General features: G+C 41.3%; 1 protein-coding gene across 1 annotated transcript; it reads left to right on the top strand.

Moving 5' to 3' along the window:
* The first annotated feature begins 2 nt into the window (after positions 1–2).
* Positions 3–19,422, top strand: prdx3 (peroxiredoxin 3). Its single transcript, XM_048551016.1, has 7 exons — positions 3–116; positions 1,758–1,881; positions 3,351–3,492; positions 5,865–6,000; positions 6,423–6,526; positions 12,162–12,327; positions 18,939–19,422. Exons 1-7 carry the CDS (start codon positions 96–98, stop codon positions 18,990–18,992), a joined length of 747 nt encoding a protein of 248 aa, XP_048406973.1. The 5' UTR covers positions 3–95; the 3' UTR covers positions 18,993–19,422.
* The last annotated feature ends 1,761 nt before the right edge of the window (positions 19,423–21,183 follow it).

Genomic DNA, 21,183 nt, shown 5'->3' with positions numbered 1-21,183 from the left:
GAGCATTGAATTCGGTGTGTTTTTTGATAACTGATGGTCATTTTTAACAGCGGCCCAGCGTTCCCCCTGGAGGGGGCGGGGCTGTGGACACTAAGATGGCGGCGACTGTGACTCGGGTGTGTGAAGGGGAATTCTCTCCATTTCTTTGTGTCGCGGTCGTAGTGAATACTCGTTATATCTGAAATGTGGCTTTCTTTCCCTCTCCCACCTCCCCCAAATGGCGTTGTTCGTCAGTACCGGGTGCCTCGTCAATGTTTGCTGGACAGCCTGTGGCCATTTGCCGCTCTCTAGATGTCCCAGTGAACCATACCTTTAGATGCACGAAATGTCTACTTGCCCCCTTTTCCCTCTCTGAAGAGACTTGGAGTTTGTGTTTTTAACCCCGTCCCGTGTGGTGACTGCTTTACCCCAATCACGTGGCGATATGGCTCCACGTTTTTGCTGGAGCAGCATCAGGAGGCCACAGTTTTTAACTGACAATCTGTCTGCTGGTCTTCAATTCCTGCAGCCAGTTGGCGAAGGTCACCTTTCTTCCCCCCCCCCCCCCCCCACTTCTTCTCTCTCCACCCCCCCCCACTTCTTCTCTCTCCACCCCCCCCCCACTTCTTCTCTCTCCAACCCCCCCCACTTCTTCTCTCTCCACCCCCCCCCCCCCACTTCTTCTCTCTCCACCCCCCCCCACTTCTTCTCTCTCCACCCCCCCCCACTTCTTCCCTCTCCACCCCCCCCACTTCTTCTCTCTCTCCACCCCCCCCCACTTCTTCTCTCTCTCCACCCCCCCCCCCCACTTCTTCTCTCTCTCCACCCCCCCCCACTTCTTCTCTCTCTCCACCCCCCCCCCACTTCTTCTCTCTCCACCCCCCCCACTTCTTCTCTCTCCACCCCCCCCACTTCTTCTCTCCCCCCCCCCCCCCACTTCTTCTCTCCCCCCCCCACCACTTCTCTCTCCCCCCCCCCACCACTTCTCTCTCCCCCCCCCCACCACTTCTCTCTCCCCCCCCCCACCACTTCTCTCTCCCCCCCCCCACCACTTCTCTCTCCCCCCCCCCCACCACTTCTCTCTCCCCCCCCCCCACCACTTCTCTCTCCCCCCCCCCACCACTTCTCTCTCCCCCCCCCCCACCACTTCTCTCTCCCCCCCCCACCACTTCTCTCTCCCCCCCCCACCACTTCTCTCTCCCCCCCCCACCACTTCTCTCTCCCCCCCCCACCACTTCTCTCTCCCCCCCCCCACCACTTCTCTCTCCCCCCCCCCACCACTTCTCTCTCCCCCCCCCCACCACTTCTCTCTCCCCCCCCCCACCACTTCTCTCTCCCCCCCCCACCACTTCTCTCTCTCCCCCCCCCCCACCACTTCTCTCTCTCCCCCCCCCCCACCACTTCTCTCTCCCCCCCCCCACCACTTCTCTCTCCCCCCCCCCCCACCACTTCTCTCTCTCCCCCCCCCCCACCACTTCTCTCTCCTCCCCCCCCCCACCACTTCTCTCTCCCCCCCCCACTTCTCTTTCTCTCTTCCCCCCCCCCCCCCCCCCCCCCCTCCCCCCCAACCTCCTTAACACATTTTTGTTTTGTTAAATTGAAAGATATAAAGCGATCTGAATTTCTGATTATTTCACTTAATTTGTTTGGGGAGCCACACTACTATCAATTTATGGTTTTACTTCTCTTACGTCTGCAAGAAACATAAATTTAACATTCGTCCAAGCGTAGTTCACTTGGAGTGATCTTGTATCTTCTCCGTTTCTGTTGATTTGCAGCTTTCTCGTGCATGCTTATACGCCAGGGGAGTTTCTGCGGCTCTCCGACTGCACTGCAGACACAAAAATGCAGCAAACTGGCGGAGTTCAACCTCTCTAAGTCATAAGTGCAACTTCAGTACAAGTAAGTACTCTGGGAAGCTGATGTGTTCTAAACGACCTCATAACCAGTTTGAGCAAAAACCATTAACATCTCCTACCTACTAACCTCATCCCACCTCCTTGACCTGTCCGTCTTCCCTGGACTGAGCTATCCCCTCCCTACCTCCCCACCTGTATTCTCCTGTCCACCTATCTTCTTTTCTCTCCATCTTCGGTCCACCTCCCCCTCTCTCCCTATTTATTCCAGAACCCTCACCCCATCCCCCTCTCTGATGAAGGGTCTAGGCCCGAAACGTCAGCTTTTGTGCTCCTGAGATGCTGCTGGGCCTGCTGTGTTCACCCAACCTCACATTTCATTATCAACAGATAGAGCCTTTCGCCCGACAGTGCGGCGTTAGAAGCTGACTGATTTTTATAGCTAAACCTGCCACTAGTAATAACTTGCCTGTTAAATTTAACATTGCCTAAAACATGTTTTGAGGAGCACTTCTTTTTGGCACTGTTCTAAAATAACATTAAGAAAACATCTTGCTCAGATATTTCAAGTAAGAATTTCAAATTGTTTGATGCAGCAACTGACACTGTCATGATACAAATCTGTATTAGTCCTCTAGATGAGGAATAAAACTGGACAATTTTATCACAAAATGCTAGAAGGTTAGTAACAAAAACAAAATTGCTGGATAAGCCCAGCAGGTCTGGTAGCATCTGTGAAGGAGAAAAAAACAGTCTATGTTTTTGGGTCCAGTGACCTTTCCTCAGAACTTTCAGTTTAGTCAAGAGATAGCAGGAACTGCAGATGCTGGAGAATCTGAGATAACAAGTGTAGAATTGGATGAACCAAGCAGGAAAGCGGGTGTTTCGAGCCTAGACCCTTCTTCAGAAGATTTCTTCCTTCAGTTTAGTCCTCAGGTAAGTCGCTGACTGTGTAAGGCAATCTGACAAGCTGTTGGAGACAATAGTAACTCAAGATTTCTGTCATCAGCCACTCCACGGTGAACTTTTTACGCTTTGAATTGGCATTCCTTTACCATGTAATCTCTCTTTTTTGCCCTTGCAAATACAGATACTCTAAAAGATATCACCTCAATTAATTTCAAATTGCCTATTCAATTGGTCAAAATCTATCAACTTTGTCATTCTACAATCTCCTCTAAGTCTGTACCTCTCTAATAAACACAGATTTGTGAGTCAGAGTTTGGGTACCGTTGTGCTTACCCTTCTGTGTGTTGTCTGTATCTCTTGTTATAAGTAGTGTTCACTTTTGAACTTAATAACTGTATGCCGTCTATCTTTGGTTAATAGTGCTGATCATAGTTATATACAATTCCAGAGAATGCAAATTTAATGTTTCTGTGTAACTATTTTAAAACTATGCACTGTGCAGGCGGACTGGGAATATGAATTTTCATACAAATGTTCTTTGTGTGTAGTTGTGAGGTTAGTAGAAAGAGTGTAGCCTCTGGATAATTGGCTTTTGTACCTTTTCAGCTTATTCAAACTTTACTCCTGCTGTCACCCAACCTGCTCCATTTTTCAAGGGCACTGCTGTGGTCAATGGTGAGTTCAAAGAGATCAATTTGGATGACTACAAAGGAAAATATCTTGTCATTTTCTTCTATCCTTTGGATTTGTAAGTAACATTGATATCTAAAATTTGCTTAGAATATTTTTTAAGATGAATAATTTTTTTGGCCATATTTCTCTGATTATGTACTTTTAAATTCCTCTCTTGACACCTGTTTCAAGCGCAGTTCTAATACATGCAAACAGTATTTTGTTTCAAGTATTTTCTGAGGGAAGTTTCAAAAAGAATCAGCATGGAAATACTCTGTTTTGGTCAGAGTTAAGTAGGAGGTGGCCCACACGTCTTGTTGTATTATCAGTTCTAAAAATATGAGGTGAAAGATGGGTGGAGTACATCTTTCAGAGAAATACTGTTGTGCTCCCGTATCTTGATAACCCACTCTATTCTTTGGGTGTGGGTTCGTTTCAGCTGTGATTTTAGCTTGTGTGTACTTTTTTGTTATTGCTGTTACTTTCTTTATCAGCTTTTACTTTTGTTTTTGTTTGCTCTGACCCCTAACGTTGTTTTATCTCATTCTGAATCCTCATTCTATACACAAGCTGTAACCCTAACCTCACCAAATGAACAATAATCATGGCTACTTTTCTGCTTTTAATTTCTGGGCTTGAATCATCTTTTTTTTTAAAGGGATAGAATAGCTGTTGTAATTTCTGGTGTGCACACCAGCCATACTTTTTGTGGTGTAGCACAGAAGATTTTTATGTTCTTTATGCAAAGCTAAATGTATTTAACCACTGTTTAAGGTATTCAGGAAGGGTACTATAAATGCTAGATAAAAAAAATCAGATATCTATAGCAGGCCATTCTTAATGATGTTGTAAATGTTACATCGCTTTCTGATCTTTGGGCTTTTTTCGCAATTATTATTCAAGCTTGAGCAATCATGAAGGCTAGCTTACATCAAACACTTCTGATTCTTTTGAAGATGAACCTGCTAAGGATTGTACATGTATGTTTTCTAAAAAGCTTTTAGATCGTCTAATCCAGTTTATTAAATAGCTCATTTTCAACAGCCATTGAATTTAAGATTTTAATAGCATTTTTGTCAAAATGTTAAAATAAGCGCTTCTGTTAATATTGGGACACTTTTTTTTTCTAAATGTTATAAATTAAATTTTTGTACTAAATATGCCAAACATTTTAAGGGTAATAAATGCAAAGGAATGACTGAACATTAAATTGAACATCATAATGCTTTGAACATAGGTTATGTAGTTCCTAAAGTTCAATTGGGCAGTTGTTGAGATGTCAGGGTACTTTTCATTCTCTCGTTATCAGTTTCTATTTTCCTACAAAATGTCTTTCTTTTCTCATGATGCCCATAATCTTTTGTAACCTTCGATGGGATTATGGCTGCTTTGTGTCCTAATTGCATTTTTCTGCTTTTGACCCATATCCATCAACAAATGATCAAGCATCAATTGCCAGTAGAAAAGTCTAAATTTCTATCATGCTTTGTATGCGCTAACTTTTAAACTAATGCCTCCTAATGAACTCAATCTGTTCCCTTAATATTTTGAAAACTTTTTTGTTCAGAACATCTCTAATCTAGAATCTAAGGAATACAATCTTAGTTGTAATCTCTCCTGTGAGTCAACTATTGGACTCAAGGTATCATCTGGTTAATTTAACCTATACTCCTTCCAGGGCCTCTATATTTTTCCTTCGGTGCGATGCCCAGACTTGTTTTCATATTTCTGATATGGGCCAACTAGAACTATGCTTTGGTATACTGAAACATCTAGTCCTCTGGATTTTTTTGAAAAGTGCTAGCTTTATACTAATTTTTTTGATTACTTCCGACTTCTACAAAATTTTAAGTTATCTGCATGGAGATCCAAATCTCTTTGGATCCCTGAGATAACAAGGTGTAGAGCTGGATGAACACAGCAGGCCAAACAGCATCAGAGGAGCAGGAAAGCTGACGTTTCAGGCCTAGACCCTTCTTCAGATTTTCATCCAGCTCTACACCTTGTTAGCTCAGAGATTCTCCAGTATCTGCATGTCCTACTATCTCTTTTGGATCGCTCTTGTTTCAGACTGGTCATTTATTTTGACAATACCTTTTAGGCCCAAAGTGGTTGAACGCACATTCATTTACAGTGAAATCTATTTGTCATAACTTTGTCTATTGCTTATTTCCTTCTCTCCCAGTACTATATTTTATGCAGATAGAAATGTGGACACATATTCCAGACTTGAAGTTGCAATTTATGAGCCATTTTTAAAAACACAATTGTACATGTAAAACAAATGTATTTGTGTTTAACCTATTAAATATTTGCCAGAATGTAAGACATGATGGATTTTCTTTTAACTAGGTTCTGATTAGTATTATTATTAGTAGTAGTATTATTATTACTTGATTTTAAAAAGTCTGCATTTAAACTTCTTTTAAAAAAAAATTGTTTTTGCAGCACATTTGTTTGTCCAACTGAGATCGTTGCATTTAGTAACAAAGCAAACGAGTTCCATGATGTGAACTGTGAAGTAATCGGTGTTTCTGTAGACTCTCATTTCTCTCATCTTGCCTGGATCAATACTCCGAGAAAGGTACAGAAGTAAGCATGAAGATTTATACACCTGGACCTTCTGTTGTTTATTTGTCTTCTAGAAAAAGTTAGTTTTCAGATGAGTTTCAGTTGCTGTAGTCCTATAAAGTTAGCGTTTGAATAAGATAATTGCTAAACAATTCTGTTTCAATCTTTCAGAATATCGAATTTGTTTGGAAAGACAAGAATGTCTTGTCTTATCGAGCACTAATGATGACAAAAACAAAATGTTTTAGATGGTGTCTGAAAGTAGAATATAACTTTATTCATGAATAACCAAGTTTAGACAGTCTGGCATAGTAATCAGGAATTTTCAATTAATTGTACTTGGTATAAAGCTTTTTGATAAATAACTTTTTAGCATTCTGAAGTCAATTTTCCTTTAACAAGTTTGTTTGTAACTTTTTTTTTCTCTTAACCCAGAGCGGAGGTCTAGGGCATATGAATATACCACTATTGTCTGATATAACAAAGCAGATCTCTCGGGATTATGGAATATTATTGGAAAATGCTGGTATTGCACTGAGGTAAGAGGTTTTTGTTGTTGCAGTTAAGCAGAATTGAAGTAGTAGTCTAACTTCAGTCTTGACCTTTTCGGTGGTAGTGGAATTAATTAGTAGAGTATATTAATGAGGTACAGGGTGAGATTGAGGACACTTTATAAAGCATTTTAATATGTATCATCAAGGACACTAGATTTCAGTTTTTAATGTGTGGTAGTATTTGAACTGTTTCAAAGATAGTAGGAACTGCAGATGCTGGAGAATCCGAGAAAACAAAGTGTCGAGCTGGATGAACACAGCAACATCATGGTATTGGAACTAGTTGCTTGCAGATGGATCAGAAAGTCTGCCTTCCGATTGTCTTTTCAAGCGAACAGATATGTTTAGATATTGACCATAAAATGTATTTAGTTTGACCCAGGTCTAGCACTCACTAGTGAAGTCACTATGTGTTATCATTGACCTTGAGCTGCCCACAAATATCTAATGTGCTGGGTGTCATGAACTTAGCTTTTCTTGAAGCTAATTTAATGCTAGATGTAGGAAGAAACTAGACTCCAGGAATAGCAAGACCATTAGGCAGGCTAAGCAGGCAGTCATAGTGAAAAAATTTCACATGATAAACCAGCAAGTAACAGGCAGCTTTTATCACTCTCCCTTCCCAACAGCGTTGTAGGTGTTCTTCCAGGAAGTGGTTCAAACAGGCAGCTCACCACTATCTTCTCAAGAGCAAATTGGAATGGGCAATAAATGTCGTCTTCGCCAAAAATGCTCACGTCCCATGAATACATTTTAAAATCACTTTATATAACCATGCTGAATACAAAATAAACATCAGGACGTAGACTTGCAATTAAAGACTGACGTATTTTGTTACAGAAAAATAAAACCTGTGATATCGTGACTTGAGAAATGGAACGGTCAACGGTTATAATGTTAGATTTTTCAAGCCAGAGGTCTTGATCTGTGCAAGCTATGGATTAATATGCTGTTTTTTTAAAAAAAAACTCATTCATACTTAACTTCACAAGGGAGTTTTAGGGATTTCACAAAAGAGTAATAACACAAAGTAGAAGGTTACATTAATTCGTTGATTTTCTAGCTGTTTTGCATTATCAATAAACTCAACCTTTAAACGAGCAATGAATCATTGAGCAACTCTGGATTTCCAAATTGTCTCTGCATGTGTGGATGTTGCAATGCGTACCATAGAGTAATGATGATGAATGCTGTCCTCGACATTCAGGCCAATCTGTTGTTATTTAGAAACTTAAGCAGTACACTGGGATTGCTTACATTGAAATTTTTTTGCATCAGTCTAGTTTGCATTCAGCGAATCTGTTCCAAAGATTAGCAAAATTTTCAATTCTGCTTTCTTGCACAACTATGACGTGTCTTGTTGCATTAGGCCTGAACATTCTGGACCACTGCCACACAACCATCAAAGGTGCTTACCTCAATCCCTTGCCCGCACTTCCAAAAATCTGACCACAGCACCGTGTTCCTCCTCCCAGCTTACAAGCAGAAGCTGAAATGGTAGAACCCTTGACGAAACAAAGTTCAGTACTGTTCCGGGGCAACAGAGGACTGTCTCCAGGACTGCTTGGACTCTTGTCTGGATGTGTTAAGTGGAAAACCTGGATAAGTATACCACCACTGTCATGGACTTGGTCAGCAAATGCATGCAGGACTGTGTACTAAAGAAATCAATCTGAGCATTCCCCAACCGAAAACCTTGGATGAGCCAGGAAATCCACTTCCTACTGATTTGAATGCTGCATGCCTGGTCTTCAGATGAGCAGGACTAATACAGAAAATCCAGATATGACGTCTGCAGAGCCACCAGGGACGCCACAAGGCAGTACTGGACCAAGTTAAAGGCCCAGACTGACCAAACAGACTCCCACTGTCTATGGCAAGGCCTAAACAACATTACGGGATACAAAATGAAACAGTGTAAGATAGTGGACAATGACTCATCCCTCCCTGTCTCAGTCAGTGCTTTCTCCGCTCGGTTTGAGCAGAATACCACTGGCGTGGTAATGTCTGCCCTAGAGGCTCCAGTCACACCTGTACCCTCTGTCACTGCTTCAGAAGTCGGATTAATCTTCCTGGGAGTTAACCCAAGGAAACGGGGCGGCACGGTGGCTCAGTGGTTAGCACTGCAGCCTCACAGCGCCAGGGACCCGGGTTCGATACCAGCCTCGGGTAACTGTCTGTGTGGAGTTTGCACATTCTCCCCGTGTCTGTGTGGGTTTCCTCCGGGTGCTCCGGTTTCCTCCCACGGTCCAAAGATGTGCAGGTTAGGTGGATTGGACATGCTAAGTTGCCCGTAGTGTTCAGGGGTGTGTGGGTTATAGGGGGAGGGGTCTGGGTGGGATGCTCCAAGGGGCGGTGTGGACTTGTTGGGCCGAAGGGCCTGTTTCCACACTGTAGGGAATCTTACAATCTTACATCTTACAGAAAGCGCCAGGGTCTGCACGGTGTCCACGGCCGAGCAGTCTGATCCTGTGCAGACCAACTTGCAGAGGTATTCACTGACATCTTCGACATCTCCCTCCCACAAGCCAAAATCGCCACCTGCTTCAAGAAGACCACCATCATCCCCTTACCCCAAAAAAAGACATGCAATGTGCGTTCATGACTACTGCCTAGTAGCTCTGCCTTTAGTAATCATGAAGTGCTTCGAGAGACTGGTCATGACCTACATCAACTCCGGTATCCCAACCTGCCTCAATCCCCTACAGTTTGCCTACTGACGCAACAGATCCACGGAAGATGCTAGATCCTTAGCTGTGCACTCATGCGTGGAACATCTGGACAACAAAGACACCTATGTCAGACTCCTGCTCATTGACCACAGCTCTGCCTTCAATACCATTATCCCCCCGAGACTGATCTCAAAACTGAGACCTTGGTCTCAGCTCCACCCTCTGCTGTTGGATCATCCACTTTCTGACCTATAGACTGCAATCAGTGAGGATAGGTAACTGCACCTCCTCTCACACTCAACTCTGGAGCCTGCCAAGGATGTGTCCTCAGCCTCCTACTGTACTTCCTGTACACCTACAACTTAGTTGCCAAATTCCGAACGAGTACCGTCTACAGGTTTGCTGATGACCCGACCACAGTGGGACAGATCTCTAACAACAGCGAATCAAAACACAGAAGGGAGATAGAGGGCTTAGTGATGTGGTGCAATGAAAACAGTCTGTCTCTATATTGAAAAGTGCCCTTGTTGTATAGGGCTTTGGGATTTTCTGACAATTTAAAAGGCACTAAATAGAAGTGCAAGTTTTTTTTGGAGTTGTTTTCCTCACCTCTATTCCGTTTGTGGCCCGTCTGAAGACAAGTTGTTAGTTCATTTCCGACTGATAGCTCATCCTCGGCCACATTCCTTGGCAGGTTTGTTAATGGTGGATTGTCAGGGGCAGAGCAAGGAAGCATGCCCCCATTCTGCCTTAACCAGAGCAGGAATTCAGCCTGTGCTGTTACCGTTATCCTCAACCACGAGTCAACTGAGCTTATCAGCCTTCTTTTCAGAGGGATTTTAATCAGCCACCTACTGCATGTAAATTTAATGGAACATGTTGAATTTTTAAGTTGTTTGCTTGCAGACTGAAATGAAAGCTGTTCACTCAGGCTGATTGGCAGTCTTTTTCCATGTCTCAAATTGCTAGAAGATATGAATTTTTCCTAACTACATAATGCAATAAGAATTTGCAGAAAATGTTTTAAAATTTTAATTGGCATCTGTTTCTGGCCTGCTGTTTTATTCCTGTTCTGTTCTTATCTGACTTTGAAAGATGTGATTATCATTTCTGCACATTGTGGTTTTACCCCATTTAAGTAAGTGAAATTTCCAGTCTTGTTTTTAACAATGTGCATTGAAATTAATGCCTTCTGACTACTTTCTATGGTGCAGTAAGAAAGAAAGAAAGAAAGAAAGACCTTGCACTATATAGTGCTCTCCCATTGTCAGCCACACAGTGCTAATCCATCCCTGCTCAGAAGTGTTTGTCTGGGTTACACACAAGTGGAAGTGTTACGTTATAGGTATGTCTTATGTATGAGAGCACAGCAACCAAGTGCACACGTTATATCTGCTCGTGATCGTGAGCGATGTGCACCTGGACCCCTTGATACTGGTGTAATTAATTCTTTAAGCTATTCAAAAAATTGTGGACACTGCTTTGTTGCGGTTGGCAGAACAAACTGACATTGTGAAACAATATAGCAAAAGTGAGAGAAAGAGAGTCAATTTTCTATTGGCAAAAGGTTGTGGAGGATCAGTTCTCCTAACGATTGGCCTTCAGGAGTAAATGTGATTGTGACTTTGCAATAGAAAGGGAAAGTGTATCTGATGCATCTGAAACCCAGAAACGAGGAGGAATGCAGTCAAGTCTTGAATGTGTTACACCTAAAACCATTTGGACAGGAGTGCTTTTTTGCAGGCTTAAAGCAGTTTCTAGAACATGTGTATTTAACGGAGTAGGTAGGTAAAACTGTTTCCAGTAGCAGGAGGAATGGTAATTGAGGATACAGACATGAGATCATTGGCAAAAATACCCCATGAAGAGATGAAACCTTTTGTGTGTAGTGAGTCTTAATGATCTGGAATCCGCTACGTGGAAGAATGATGGAAATGTTTCCAAAAGGATTTAAATGTGTACTTAAAAGTGAATTTTGGGATAAGGTTAAAGATGGGGAAAGTGCAATTGAGTGCGTAGCTCCTTCAGTGTGGTGGTATGGGCATATTGGATTCAAAGGTTTACTTCTCCAACATTCTATGAATTAACAGAATAAAGGCTGCAGTGGCAGAATACACAATGTCTCTTTCTGTTCCTCAAATGGAGACTATTGGCTGAAATGGGGCATTTAAAAGAGAAGATTTGATTTGCACGCTTGGAGTCTCCTGTCAAGGTCTTCTAGAACCTGATTCTTCTGGCATCTGTACCTGACACTTAAAACAAGGCCACCTCTGCCACATTCATCAAAAGTTGGTAGTTAAAAGTTGCTTACCAAAGAAGGAACCAATACTTGTTCTTGGCAGTTCCTTTCGGTACTGACAAACCTTGTGTGTATGTGGCATGTATAAATTTGTTTAATATATGCCTTAACTTTCTTGCTGAACGGAAATTTGCTCTTATGGCAGGATTTGTATTTGCCAATTATAGGGTAAAGCATCTTGTGAAGCAGTGACATCCCTCACCCTATGATCTTGAATAACTTCAATTGCACGATTGCAACTTTCCGTCTCAATCACTGTGATTTGATATTGACAACTTTCCTTCGGCCCTAAGTTATGGGTAGCTGTTTCTCCAGTAGAATCATCTACTCCTTTGACTAATGGCACCTAAGAAGATTTAATGTATTAATTTTAAGCAAGGCTTGAGCGCCAGAATCAGAATTAAAACTGCCATGTGCCAGTGATGTGATTTACCTGTTGCTGTAAATACAATTTAAAATATTTAATGCCTTTTTCCTCACTATGAAACACTTCAGGCATGTTTACAATTGTATTTTTCAGTTTAAGGATCCTTGAATGTAACTTTCAGCTCTTCACATCATAAATTTAAGATATGTATGAATTACTGACAGACATATACGGAATTATATTTTTTGATTTACTCATTTCTTAAAATTCTATTTTTGCCAGAGGACTTTTCATCATTGATACTAACGGCATTATCAAGCACATTGGCATCAATGATCTGCCTGTAGGTCGCAGTGTTGAAGAGACTCTACGTTTGGTTAAAGCCTTCCAGTTTGTGGAAACACATGGAGAGGTTTGTCCAGCTGACTGGACACCTCAATCTCCAACGGTTTGTAAAATTGACTGTATTACAATTTAATGAAATGGCATTGCTTGTTTTTTTTTGTTTGTAAACCAAAACTAGAATTCTGCTGCAAATGATTCAAACATATATAAGAAGTCAAACAACGCCAGGCTATTGTCCGAATGGTTTATTTGAAATCACAAGCTTTTGGAGCATTGCTCCTTTAGACTTCTGATGAAGGAGCAGCGCTTCAAAAGCTTGTCATTTTGAGTAAACTTGTTGGACTGTAACCTGGTGTCATGAGACTACTGACTTTGTCCAGCTAGTAACTTTCATAGCAAAGTAACTGAAGTGATAATGCTCATTTGAGATTACTAAGTAGCGTCTGATAGCTGGCACAGAGATGTAACTGCAGGATTGAGTTCAGGATATTGATATCAACAAGAGCAGGAAGCTGCAGAAGGGTGGAGCAGTTGCACTTATAATCAAAGATCGTTTGGTGCAATAGCCAGAGGTGACCTTAGGTTCAGGAAATTATGATGTAGTATCAGACGTAGTACGATCTGCAGATGCTGGAGAATCTGAGCTAACAAGGTGTAGAGCTGGATGAACACAGCAGGCCGAGCAGGAACACTGACGTTTCGGGCCTCTGAACCGTAACCACCACGAGGGGAAGAGTTATAAAAGAAGAAATACTGGGTGCTTGCGATTAAGGGTTGGCAATAATTATGGATGATTTTCATCAACTTTTCATCTAAACTGGAAAAATTAGATTGGTGATGGTAGCCCTGGTGAGCTCAAAGTGTACTTTTGAGAGACTTCTTTCAAGGAGCCAATTCTAGAACTGACCAGAAAGCAAGCTGTGCTTGGTATAACATGATACCAACTCATTAGTAGTAATAAACTTATTAGTCACATCTTTTGAAGACATTCTATCAGACTGGAAAGTAGCAAATATAATCCCTCTATACTGGTATGTAGCCCCTACACTAAGCCCCCCCTTTATGCGATAAGCATATTATGTGGAATCTTCAAGTGCCTTCGGGAAATTCAAGTTCAATGCATCATGCTTCGCTTTATCACACCATTTTAATAAATTTCAGTAAGTTGGTTCAAAATAATTTCTCTCTAAACCATGCTGACTCTTCCTGATTATTTTGGATATTTCCGAGTCCTCCGTAATAACCACCTTTTTAATGATTGTCTCTGGAGTAGTTGTTAGAATCGGCAAGCTAACTGGCCCTCAGATTCCTGCCTCCCTCCCTCCCTCCTTGAATACAGGTAGAAGATGGGCTGGCTGGCAGAAAACAGTATACATAAATAGAACTTTGTCAGATTTGCAGAATGATTGAGGTCCTGTACAGATCTATGGTGGACCCTCAACCTTTTACAATTTATATTAACAACTTGGTTGAGGGTATGTTGCTAAATTTTCAAATGACAAAGCTATAGGTAGGAAGCTCTTTTGTGAAGATGACATAACTGGGATGAAGGTTGAGCGACTGAGGCAAAGTCAAGAAAATGAAGTTCTTCACTTTGACAGGAAGAATAAAAGACTTATTTAAACAGCGAATGACTGCAGAATTGAGATGCAGAGGGATCCACGTACTCTAGTGTTTGAGTCTCAAAATTGGCATGCAGGTACAACAAATGATTAAGGTTAGTGGAATGCTATCCTTTACCAGAAGTATTGAAAATAAAAGTAAAGATGTCTTGGTACAGTTATAGGGCATTGATGAGACTATATCTCAAATACTGTATGCAGTTTTGTCCTCCTTTAAGGAGTTTTAAGGACCAAGATATGGAGAAATATTTTCTGAGGTTTGTGCAGCTTTGGAACTCTCTGCCATAGGAGATGGTGAACATGGGGCAATTAAGCATTTTTAAGGTGGAGATAGATCCTTGTTAGACAAAAAATTAAAGGTTATCAGGGATGGATGAGAATGTGAAATTTGGAACACAAACTGATGAGCCATGATTTTAACGAATGCTGCAAGGTTTGTAGGGTTAATGACATTTCTCCAAATTTGTATATTGGCAAAAATATCCCAGTCCCACTAAATGACTTTCTATTCTCTACATGAATCCATTTCCACTCAACAGTTCTTTTCTGTCAGTCAAATAACCTCCATTGCACACATGGGTTTGGATTTGATTCTGAAAACATATGAGCAAATTCTCCATTTTCATGTTTTGCAACAGATTGAGGAATGAACAATTGTTCCTGAGCACAAAAACGTGCGAATTAAGAAGCGTATAAGGCCATTTGGCTCCTTGAACTTGCCCTGCCATTTGATTAAGATCGTAGCTGATCTGATTGTGGTTCCTATCCCGCCTCAACCCTTGACTACCTTGTTGATCAAAAATCAATCCAAGAGTACAAAAATTAAGTTATTCATACTTTGTAAGCTCCATTTTACAAAAAAAAGCTATTGGATGTTGGTCTGCTCTTTGATAAATGTCTTGGGTATTTCTCTTCACCACCACTCCCCACCACCTCTTGGGTAGGGTGTATGCAAAGTTTAAAATCAAGACTTGTATGCCAGTTTGCTTGTGTCACTCAGGGAAGGAGGAAGAAAGCTTGATAGGACTAAGTTCTTCATACCATTGTGATTTTAAAGAGACTTTATATAGCTCTAGTTAGGCCCCATTTAGAATACTGTGTCCAATTTTGGGCCCCACACCTCAGGGAGGACATACTGGCGCTGGAGCGTGTCCAGCGGAGATTCACACGGATGATCCCTGGAATGGTAGATTTAATGTACGATGAACGGCTAAGGATCCTGGGATTGTATTCATTGGAGTTTAGGTTGAGGGGAGATCTAATAGAAACTTACAAGATAACGTATGGTTTAGAAAGGGTGGATGCTGGGAAGTTGTCTCCATTAGGTGGGGAGACTAGGACCTGTGGGCATAGCCTTAGAGTTAGAGGGGGTAAATTTAAGACGGAAATGAGACATTTCTTCAGCCAGAGAGCGGTGGGCCTGTGGAATTCATTGCCACGGAGCACGGTAGAGGCCGAGATGTTAAATGCCTTCAAGGCAGAGATTGATAAATTCTTGATCTCACAAGCAATCAAGGGCTATGGGAGAGTGCAGGGAAGTGGAGTTGAAATGCCCATCAGCCATGATTTAAATGGCAGAGTGGGGTCAATGGGCCGAATGACCTTACTTCCACTCCTATGTCTTATGGTCTTATTTTCTTCCAAATGTTTTCATTGCATCAAATTTTAGTGGTTAATTGTCAAATTGTCAAACTTGGGGAACTGATTTAATACAATAAAATTGGATTTGGAAAATAAATTGAAATTGGACACAATTTGATATCATATGGCTTAAATAGCTAATTGAAAACAAAAGAATCTTCAAACAACTTAATCAGAAATCACTGAAATTTTTGATGCTCAGCATGTAATGATGACGCTACATACAGCTTTTCTTAGTACATTTTTTCTTATTTAACTTCAGTTTTGTGTTGGTTTTAGTAAAATCAAATGCTCTTCCTTCAGATAACTAGTTATTTTCTTAAGCAAAGTAGAGTTGTGTGAAGAATGGGTGGAGGCTCCTGTGCAATATTAAACAAGGTTATAGATTATTTCAGTAGCATAGCTTGTTTTTGTGCTCCAAAGTTGATGTGATTCATTGTGTAATTTACTGTCAGCAATACTAATCTATAGTTCATGGCATATTAAAGTTTGGTCAACAAGTTTAAGCATAAGATTACCAAGAAAAGTAACAAACTAATTAGCCAGATCCCAGTATTAGATAGAAAATAGAAAAGTACAGCACAGTACAGACCCTTTGGCCCACGATGTTGTGCCGTGGAATAATCCTAATCCAAAAATAAAATAACCTAACCTACATTCCCCTCTATTCACTGCTCTCCATGTGCATGTCCAGCAGTCGCTTAAATGTCACTAATGACACTGCTTCCACGACTACCACTGGCAAAGTATTCCATGCACTCACAACTCTCTTGCCTCTGGGTGAAGAAACTCCCTCTGATGTCTCCTCTATACCTTCCTCATAACACCTTAAAACTATGACCCCTCGTGGCAGACAATCCTGCCCTGGGAAAAAGTCTCTGGGTATCGACTCTATCCATGCCTCTCATTACCTTGTACACCTCGATCTGGTCACCTCTCTTTCTCCTTCTCTCCAGAGAGAAAAGTCCGAGCTCAGGCAACCTCTCCTCGTAAGACAAGCCCTCCAGTCCAGGCAGCATCCTGGTAAACCTCCTTTGTACCCTCTCCAAAGCCTCCACATCTTTTCTATAACAGGGTGACCAGAACTGGACACAATATTCCAAGTGTGGTCTCACCAGGGTTTTGTAGAGCTGCAGCATAACCTCGCGGCTCTTAAACTCGGTCCCCCTGTTAATGAAAGCCAAAACACCATATGCATTCTTAACAACCTTATCCACTTGGGTGGCAACTTTGAGGGAGCTAGGCACTTGAACACCAAGATCCCGCTGTTCCTCCACACTGCCGAGAATCCTGCCTTTAATGCTATATTCAGCATTTAAGTTCGACCTTCCAAAATGCATCACGGTGCATTTATCCGGGTTGAACTCCATCTGCCATTTCTCAGCCCAGCTCTGCATACTGTCAATGTCTCGGTGAAGCCTGCAATAGCCCTCAATACTATCAACGGCACCTTCAACCTTTGTGTCATCAGCAAACATACTAACCCACCCCTCAACCTTCTCATCCAAGTCATTTATAAAAACTACAGCAAAGGCCCAAGAACAAAGCCCTGCGGGATACCACTCAGCACTGACCTTCAGGCGGAATACCTGCCATCTACAACCACTCTCTGTCTCCTGTCAGCCAACCAATTCTGAATCCAGACAGCCAAATCACCCGGTATCCCAGGCCTCCTGACTTTATGAATGAGCCTGCCGTGGGGAACCTTATCAAATGCCTTGCTGAAGCCCATGTATACCACATCCACTGCTCGAACCTCATCAACCTGCCTCGTGGCCTCCTCAAAGAACTAGCATAGAATGTATGGACACCTCCAATACCATTTTTGCCAGAACCCTGCCAAATCTTGACAGACATTCAAATGTAAATGACCTTTCTGGATGCATCTTTTGATAAGTTATTGAACTATAAACAACCCTTCCTTTGGGTGTACTTCTCCAACTTATCTAAAATAACCTTGTTTCCCAACAGTGATTGTACTTTTTGATTATAGAAAAAGGGTTTGAAAAGCCCTACTTTGTCATAATGCATGTGTGTGGGTGATACTTGGATTCCACTGCTTGACAAGATCTAGCTTTCAGAAAATATTTGAGGACAATGGAAAGAAATGCTTCAGTCAAAGTTAGAAGCCACGTTTCTGATAAGGAGATTTAATAAAGCATAGTTTTGGGGCAGAGAAAAGAAACATCTTGATTATTCATGGAACAAGACCCTGCTTAAAAAACTACGAACGGATAGATCTGGTTTGGCTACAGACTCCTGGCCTGAGCAAACGGATTAGAAATGATAGGATGGTATATAAAGTGAGAATAAAATTGAGAATGCAGTGTTGCCCCAAGTGTCAAAAGTAAGGGTGTACAGGATAGGAAATCCCAAAGACTCATGTGCTTTTTATGTGTAATACAATAGGCCGTTTGAAATCTGACTTCTAGAAGTTCAAAGGAACCTCAAAGGAGGTTTTGTCAGGATTCACCAAGCCAGTCTAGAAAAGGGTGCTAGCACCGTTCACAAATGTGTGGTCCAGCCAGAGTGATTGATCCTCCAGGAACAATACCCGAGCTGCAGAAGAAACAGTCAAAATCCATGGAAGTTACCACTGGTTTGTTTTGAAGTGAACAGTACCTGTGATCCTTCAATGAAGTGAAAAAACTACTGTCCTACTCAGGAATACAGGGACCACCCAATCATTACCGAGTGTTAATGGCATGAACTTCTTACCTGAAAGCTTAGTGTATGCAAAGGTTCTGGCAAAAATGGCACTGAAGGTGTCCATACATTCCATGCTACTTTTGGTTAATATGGGAGGCCAGGATGCAATATGATTACTGGAAGAAATTCTTGGAATATTTAACTGTGTAGTGGTCAGTTCCATGCTTAAACAAATAAATAACAACAATCAGTCTGTCTTCCTAACATCTCCTGAGGACAAAAAACAAGGATAACAAGTTACTGAACAGAATCTCTCAGCTGATGGACACGAATCCGATACAATCAAAATGGAAGCTTATACCCCTTCCTCAGTTTTCAATATTGAAGTTATTTGGCTCCTCAGTGAGGCATTTTGATTGACATTAGCATCTTTTTATGGGTTAGGGATTGAAACTATTCTACATATGCTGTGTGTTGACATTGTGTGTTTTCCTGCACAGCTTTGCTGTTATCTTGACAAATTTTACATTTTCAATTCCTTCCACAATCAGCCCAAAGCCAAAAGGGTGAAATAGGATTGCAATTGCATTCATCATACTCAATATAAAACAACAGCTTTCAGTCTATTATCAATGGCATTACTTCCAAACATGTCTGAACTGCCTTGAACTGTCTGCACTTACAACTTCCCAAGTTTGTACTGCACCCTGTAGTTTAACTTTAGGAAAGTTATCTTTAAAATTTAATTGCAAAGACACATTTCACTTAAGTGTAATAAATCTGTTCGTGATTTATTTTACAGATCAAGCCTTCCCCAAAAGGTTCGAAGGAATACTTCGCAAAGGTCAAGGAGTAGCTTCTAAATTTTGTTCTTACTACTCTTGTTCCAGCTTGGACTTTTTGGAATAAGTGTTTTCAGAAGTGAATGTGTTTTTCATCCGAGAATAGTGTTGATTGTCTGATTAAAATTCAGAAAGCCGAAAGTACAATATTTGAAATGTCTATCTAGTAATTTTGAATCCTGTAACCACTGAACTATTACTCATTGTTTAATAAGGTACATGTCCTGAAGAAAGCCACATGGACAAGGTCTGGCCATATATCATGATAACTAAAATTTGAGGTAGTAGCTAACAATGTATCAAATGAATTGCAGGTCTCCTGAAACTTATTTTTTGCGGTATCATTTAAGTTTAAAGTTTATTGCTTAAATAATTAATGACTTGATTGTTAAATATTTCGCTATCATGCTTACTTCAAAATAAAGGTATAAATGTTTTATGTTCCATTGTCCCCTAATTTCTTTCAAGGTGTTATACTGCTCAGGAGTGTCCTGTATTTCAGAAATTCAGGCCATTAGCTAGCGTTAGAGAAATTGGCTGCCTGGTTGCAAGTTTAGTATTGAACTGAGTTGCACTGAGAGTTTAAAACTCTGTCACTTTGGATTATTTTTGGCCTTGGATTGCCGTGGGATGACAGTTAGAGAATCATAGAATGGTTGCAACACAAAAGGTGCCCATTCAGCCTGCATGACTGCTGTTTTCTGCAAGAATAAGTCTTAGCCCCTTTCTGTAGTCTTTGCCCTGTAGACCTGCAAATGATTTCTCTCCATGTGTTCATCTAATCTTCTTTTGTAGCTGCTATTTTTGTACCTCCAACACAGTCAGATCGTGCATTCTTAACCACTCATTGTATAAATTTTTTTTTCCTCAAGTTACTTTTCATTCTTTTGCTATTCAATTTGCATTGGTGTCGTTTCATCATTGGAAGCAGTTTTTCTGTCTGCTCAGACGAGACACTTAATGATTTCGAAAACCCTTTGTCGAAGCTGATCTCAGCCTTCTGTGTTCAAACTTTATGAAATTCATGTGCCTCATTCCTAGAACTATCCTCAAATCTTCTGTGCACCCTGCTCAATGTCTTCATCTCCCACTCACGGTATGGTGCTCAGAATTTCTAATTCATCTAATTCATTTGGAGATCAGGGAGCTTTTTATAGTCTACAATAACTTTTTTGTATTCCATACTTCTAGTTAGACCATATCATTGCCTCTTATTAATCACTTAACTTGTCCCATCTTCAATGACTTAAGTACAAATAACTCCTTCTGCATACTTTTCAGAATTGTGTTCTTTATTTTTTTCTCATTCTTTCTGCATTAAATGTCATCATCTGCTAAATGCCAGATCATTCTGTCAGCCTGTTTGTATTCCCTTGATGTCTGTCACTATCCTCCTCACCATTCGAAATGTCTTAAGTTTTGTAAGTCTCGCTTCCTGCTACTGTGAGGTTGACTTAACCGTAGTTACACTATTCTTTTCTAAAAGCTATCTTAAGAGAAAAATGCTACAGAACTACAGAAAAATGGCAGATGGAAGTGAGACTGGATAAGATCGATTGATTTGTTGCAGTACTGTGAAGAACTTTGTTTACGAGCAGTGCAGCAGATCATAGTAAGCAAGGATGTACAGATCAAAGATTGTTTTTAAAAAATAACTTAAAGACATACAAGTTACAATCACACTAGGCGAGATCAACATTATTTAAGGCTAGACAGTCCATTCATCAGTCTAATAATGGCTGTGAAGAAGCTGAACCTGCTGGTGTGTGTGTGTGTGAGTGATGTCTGTGTCTTCTGCCTGATGGATGTGATTGTAGGCAATCATTACTGGGGTGCAATGGGTCTTCAATGATGTTGGCAGCCTTTCTAGCAATGAGTCATGTAAATAGAGCCCATGGATGGAAGGTTGGCTTCCATGATGGGCTGGGCTGTGACATCACCTTCTGTCGGCTCTTTGTGGTCCTGGGCAGAGCAGTTGCCTTACCAGGCCGTTATGCATCCAGGTGGAATGCTTTTAATGATGCATCTGTAGAAATTTTCGAGGGTCCCTACGGACATGCCGAATTTCCTGAGCTATCCGAGGAAGAAGAGGCGTTGTTGTGCTGCCTTGACTGTCACAGCTATGTGGGAAGTCCAAGACAGATTGTCTGTTATCTTTACTCTGAGGAACTTGACACTCTCCATCCTCTCAACAGGGCGGCACGG

The sequence above is a fragment of the Stegostoma tigrinum genome, chromosome 20 (genome assembly GCF_030684315.1).
Source record: "Stegostoma tigrinum isolate sSteTig4 chromosome 20, sSteTig4.hap1, whole genome shotgun sequence".
Classification (NCBI taxonomy): Eukaryota; Metazoa; Chordata; class Chondrichthyes; order Orectolobiformes; family Stegostomatidae; genus Stegostoma; species Stegostoma tigrinum.
The sequence above is the reverse complement of the archived record's forward strand: the minus strand, read 5'-3'. Positions and strand labels throughout refer to the sequence as shown.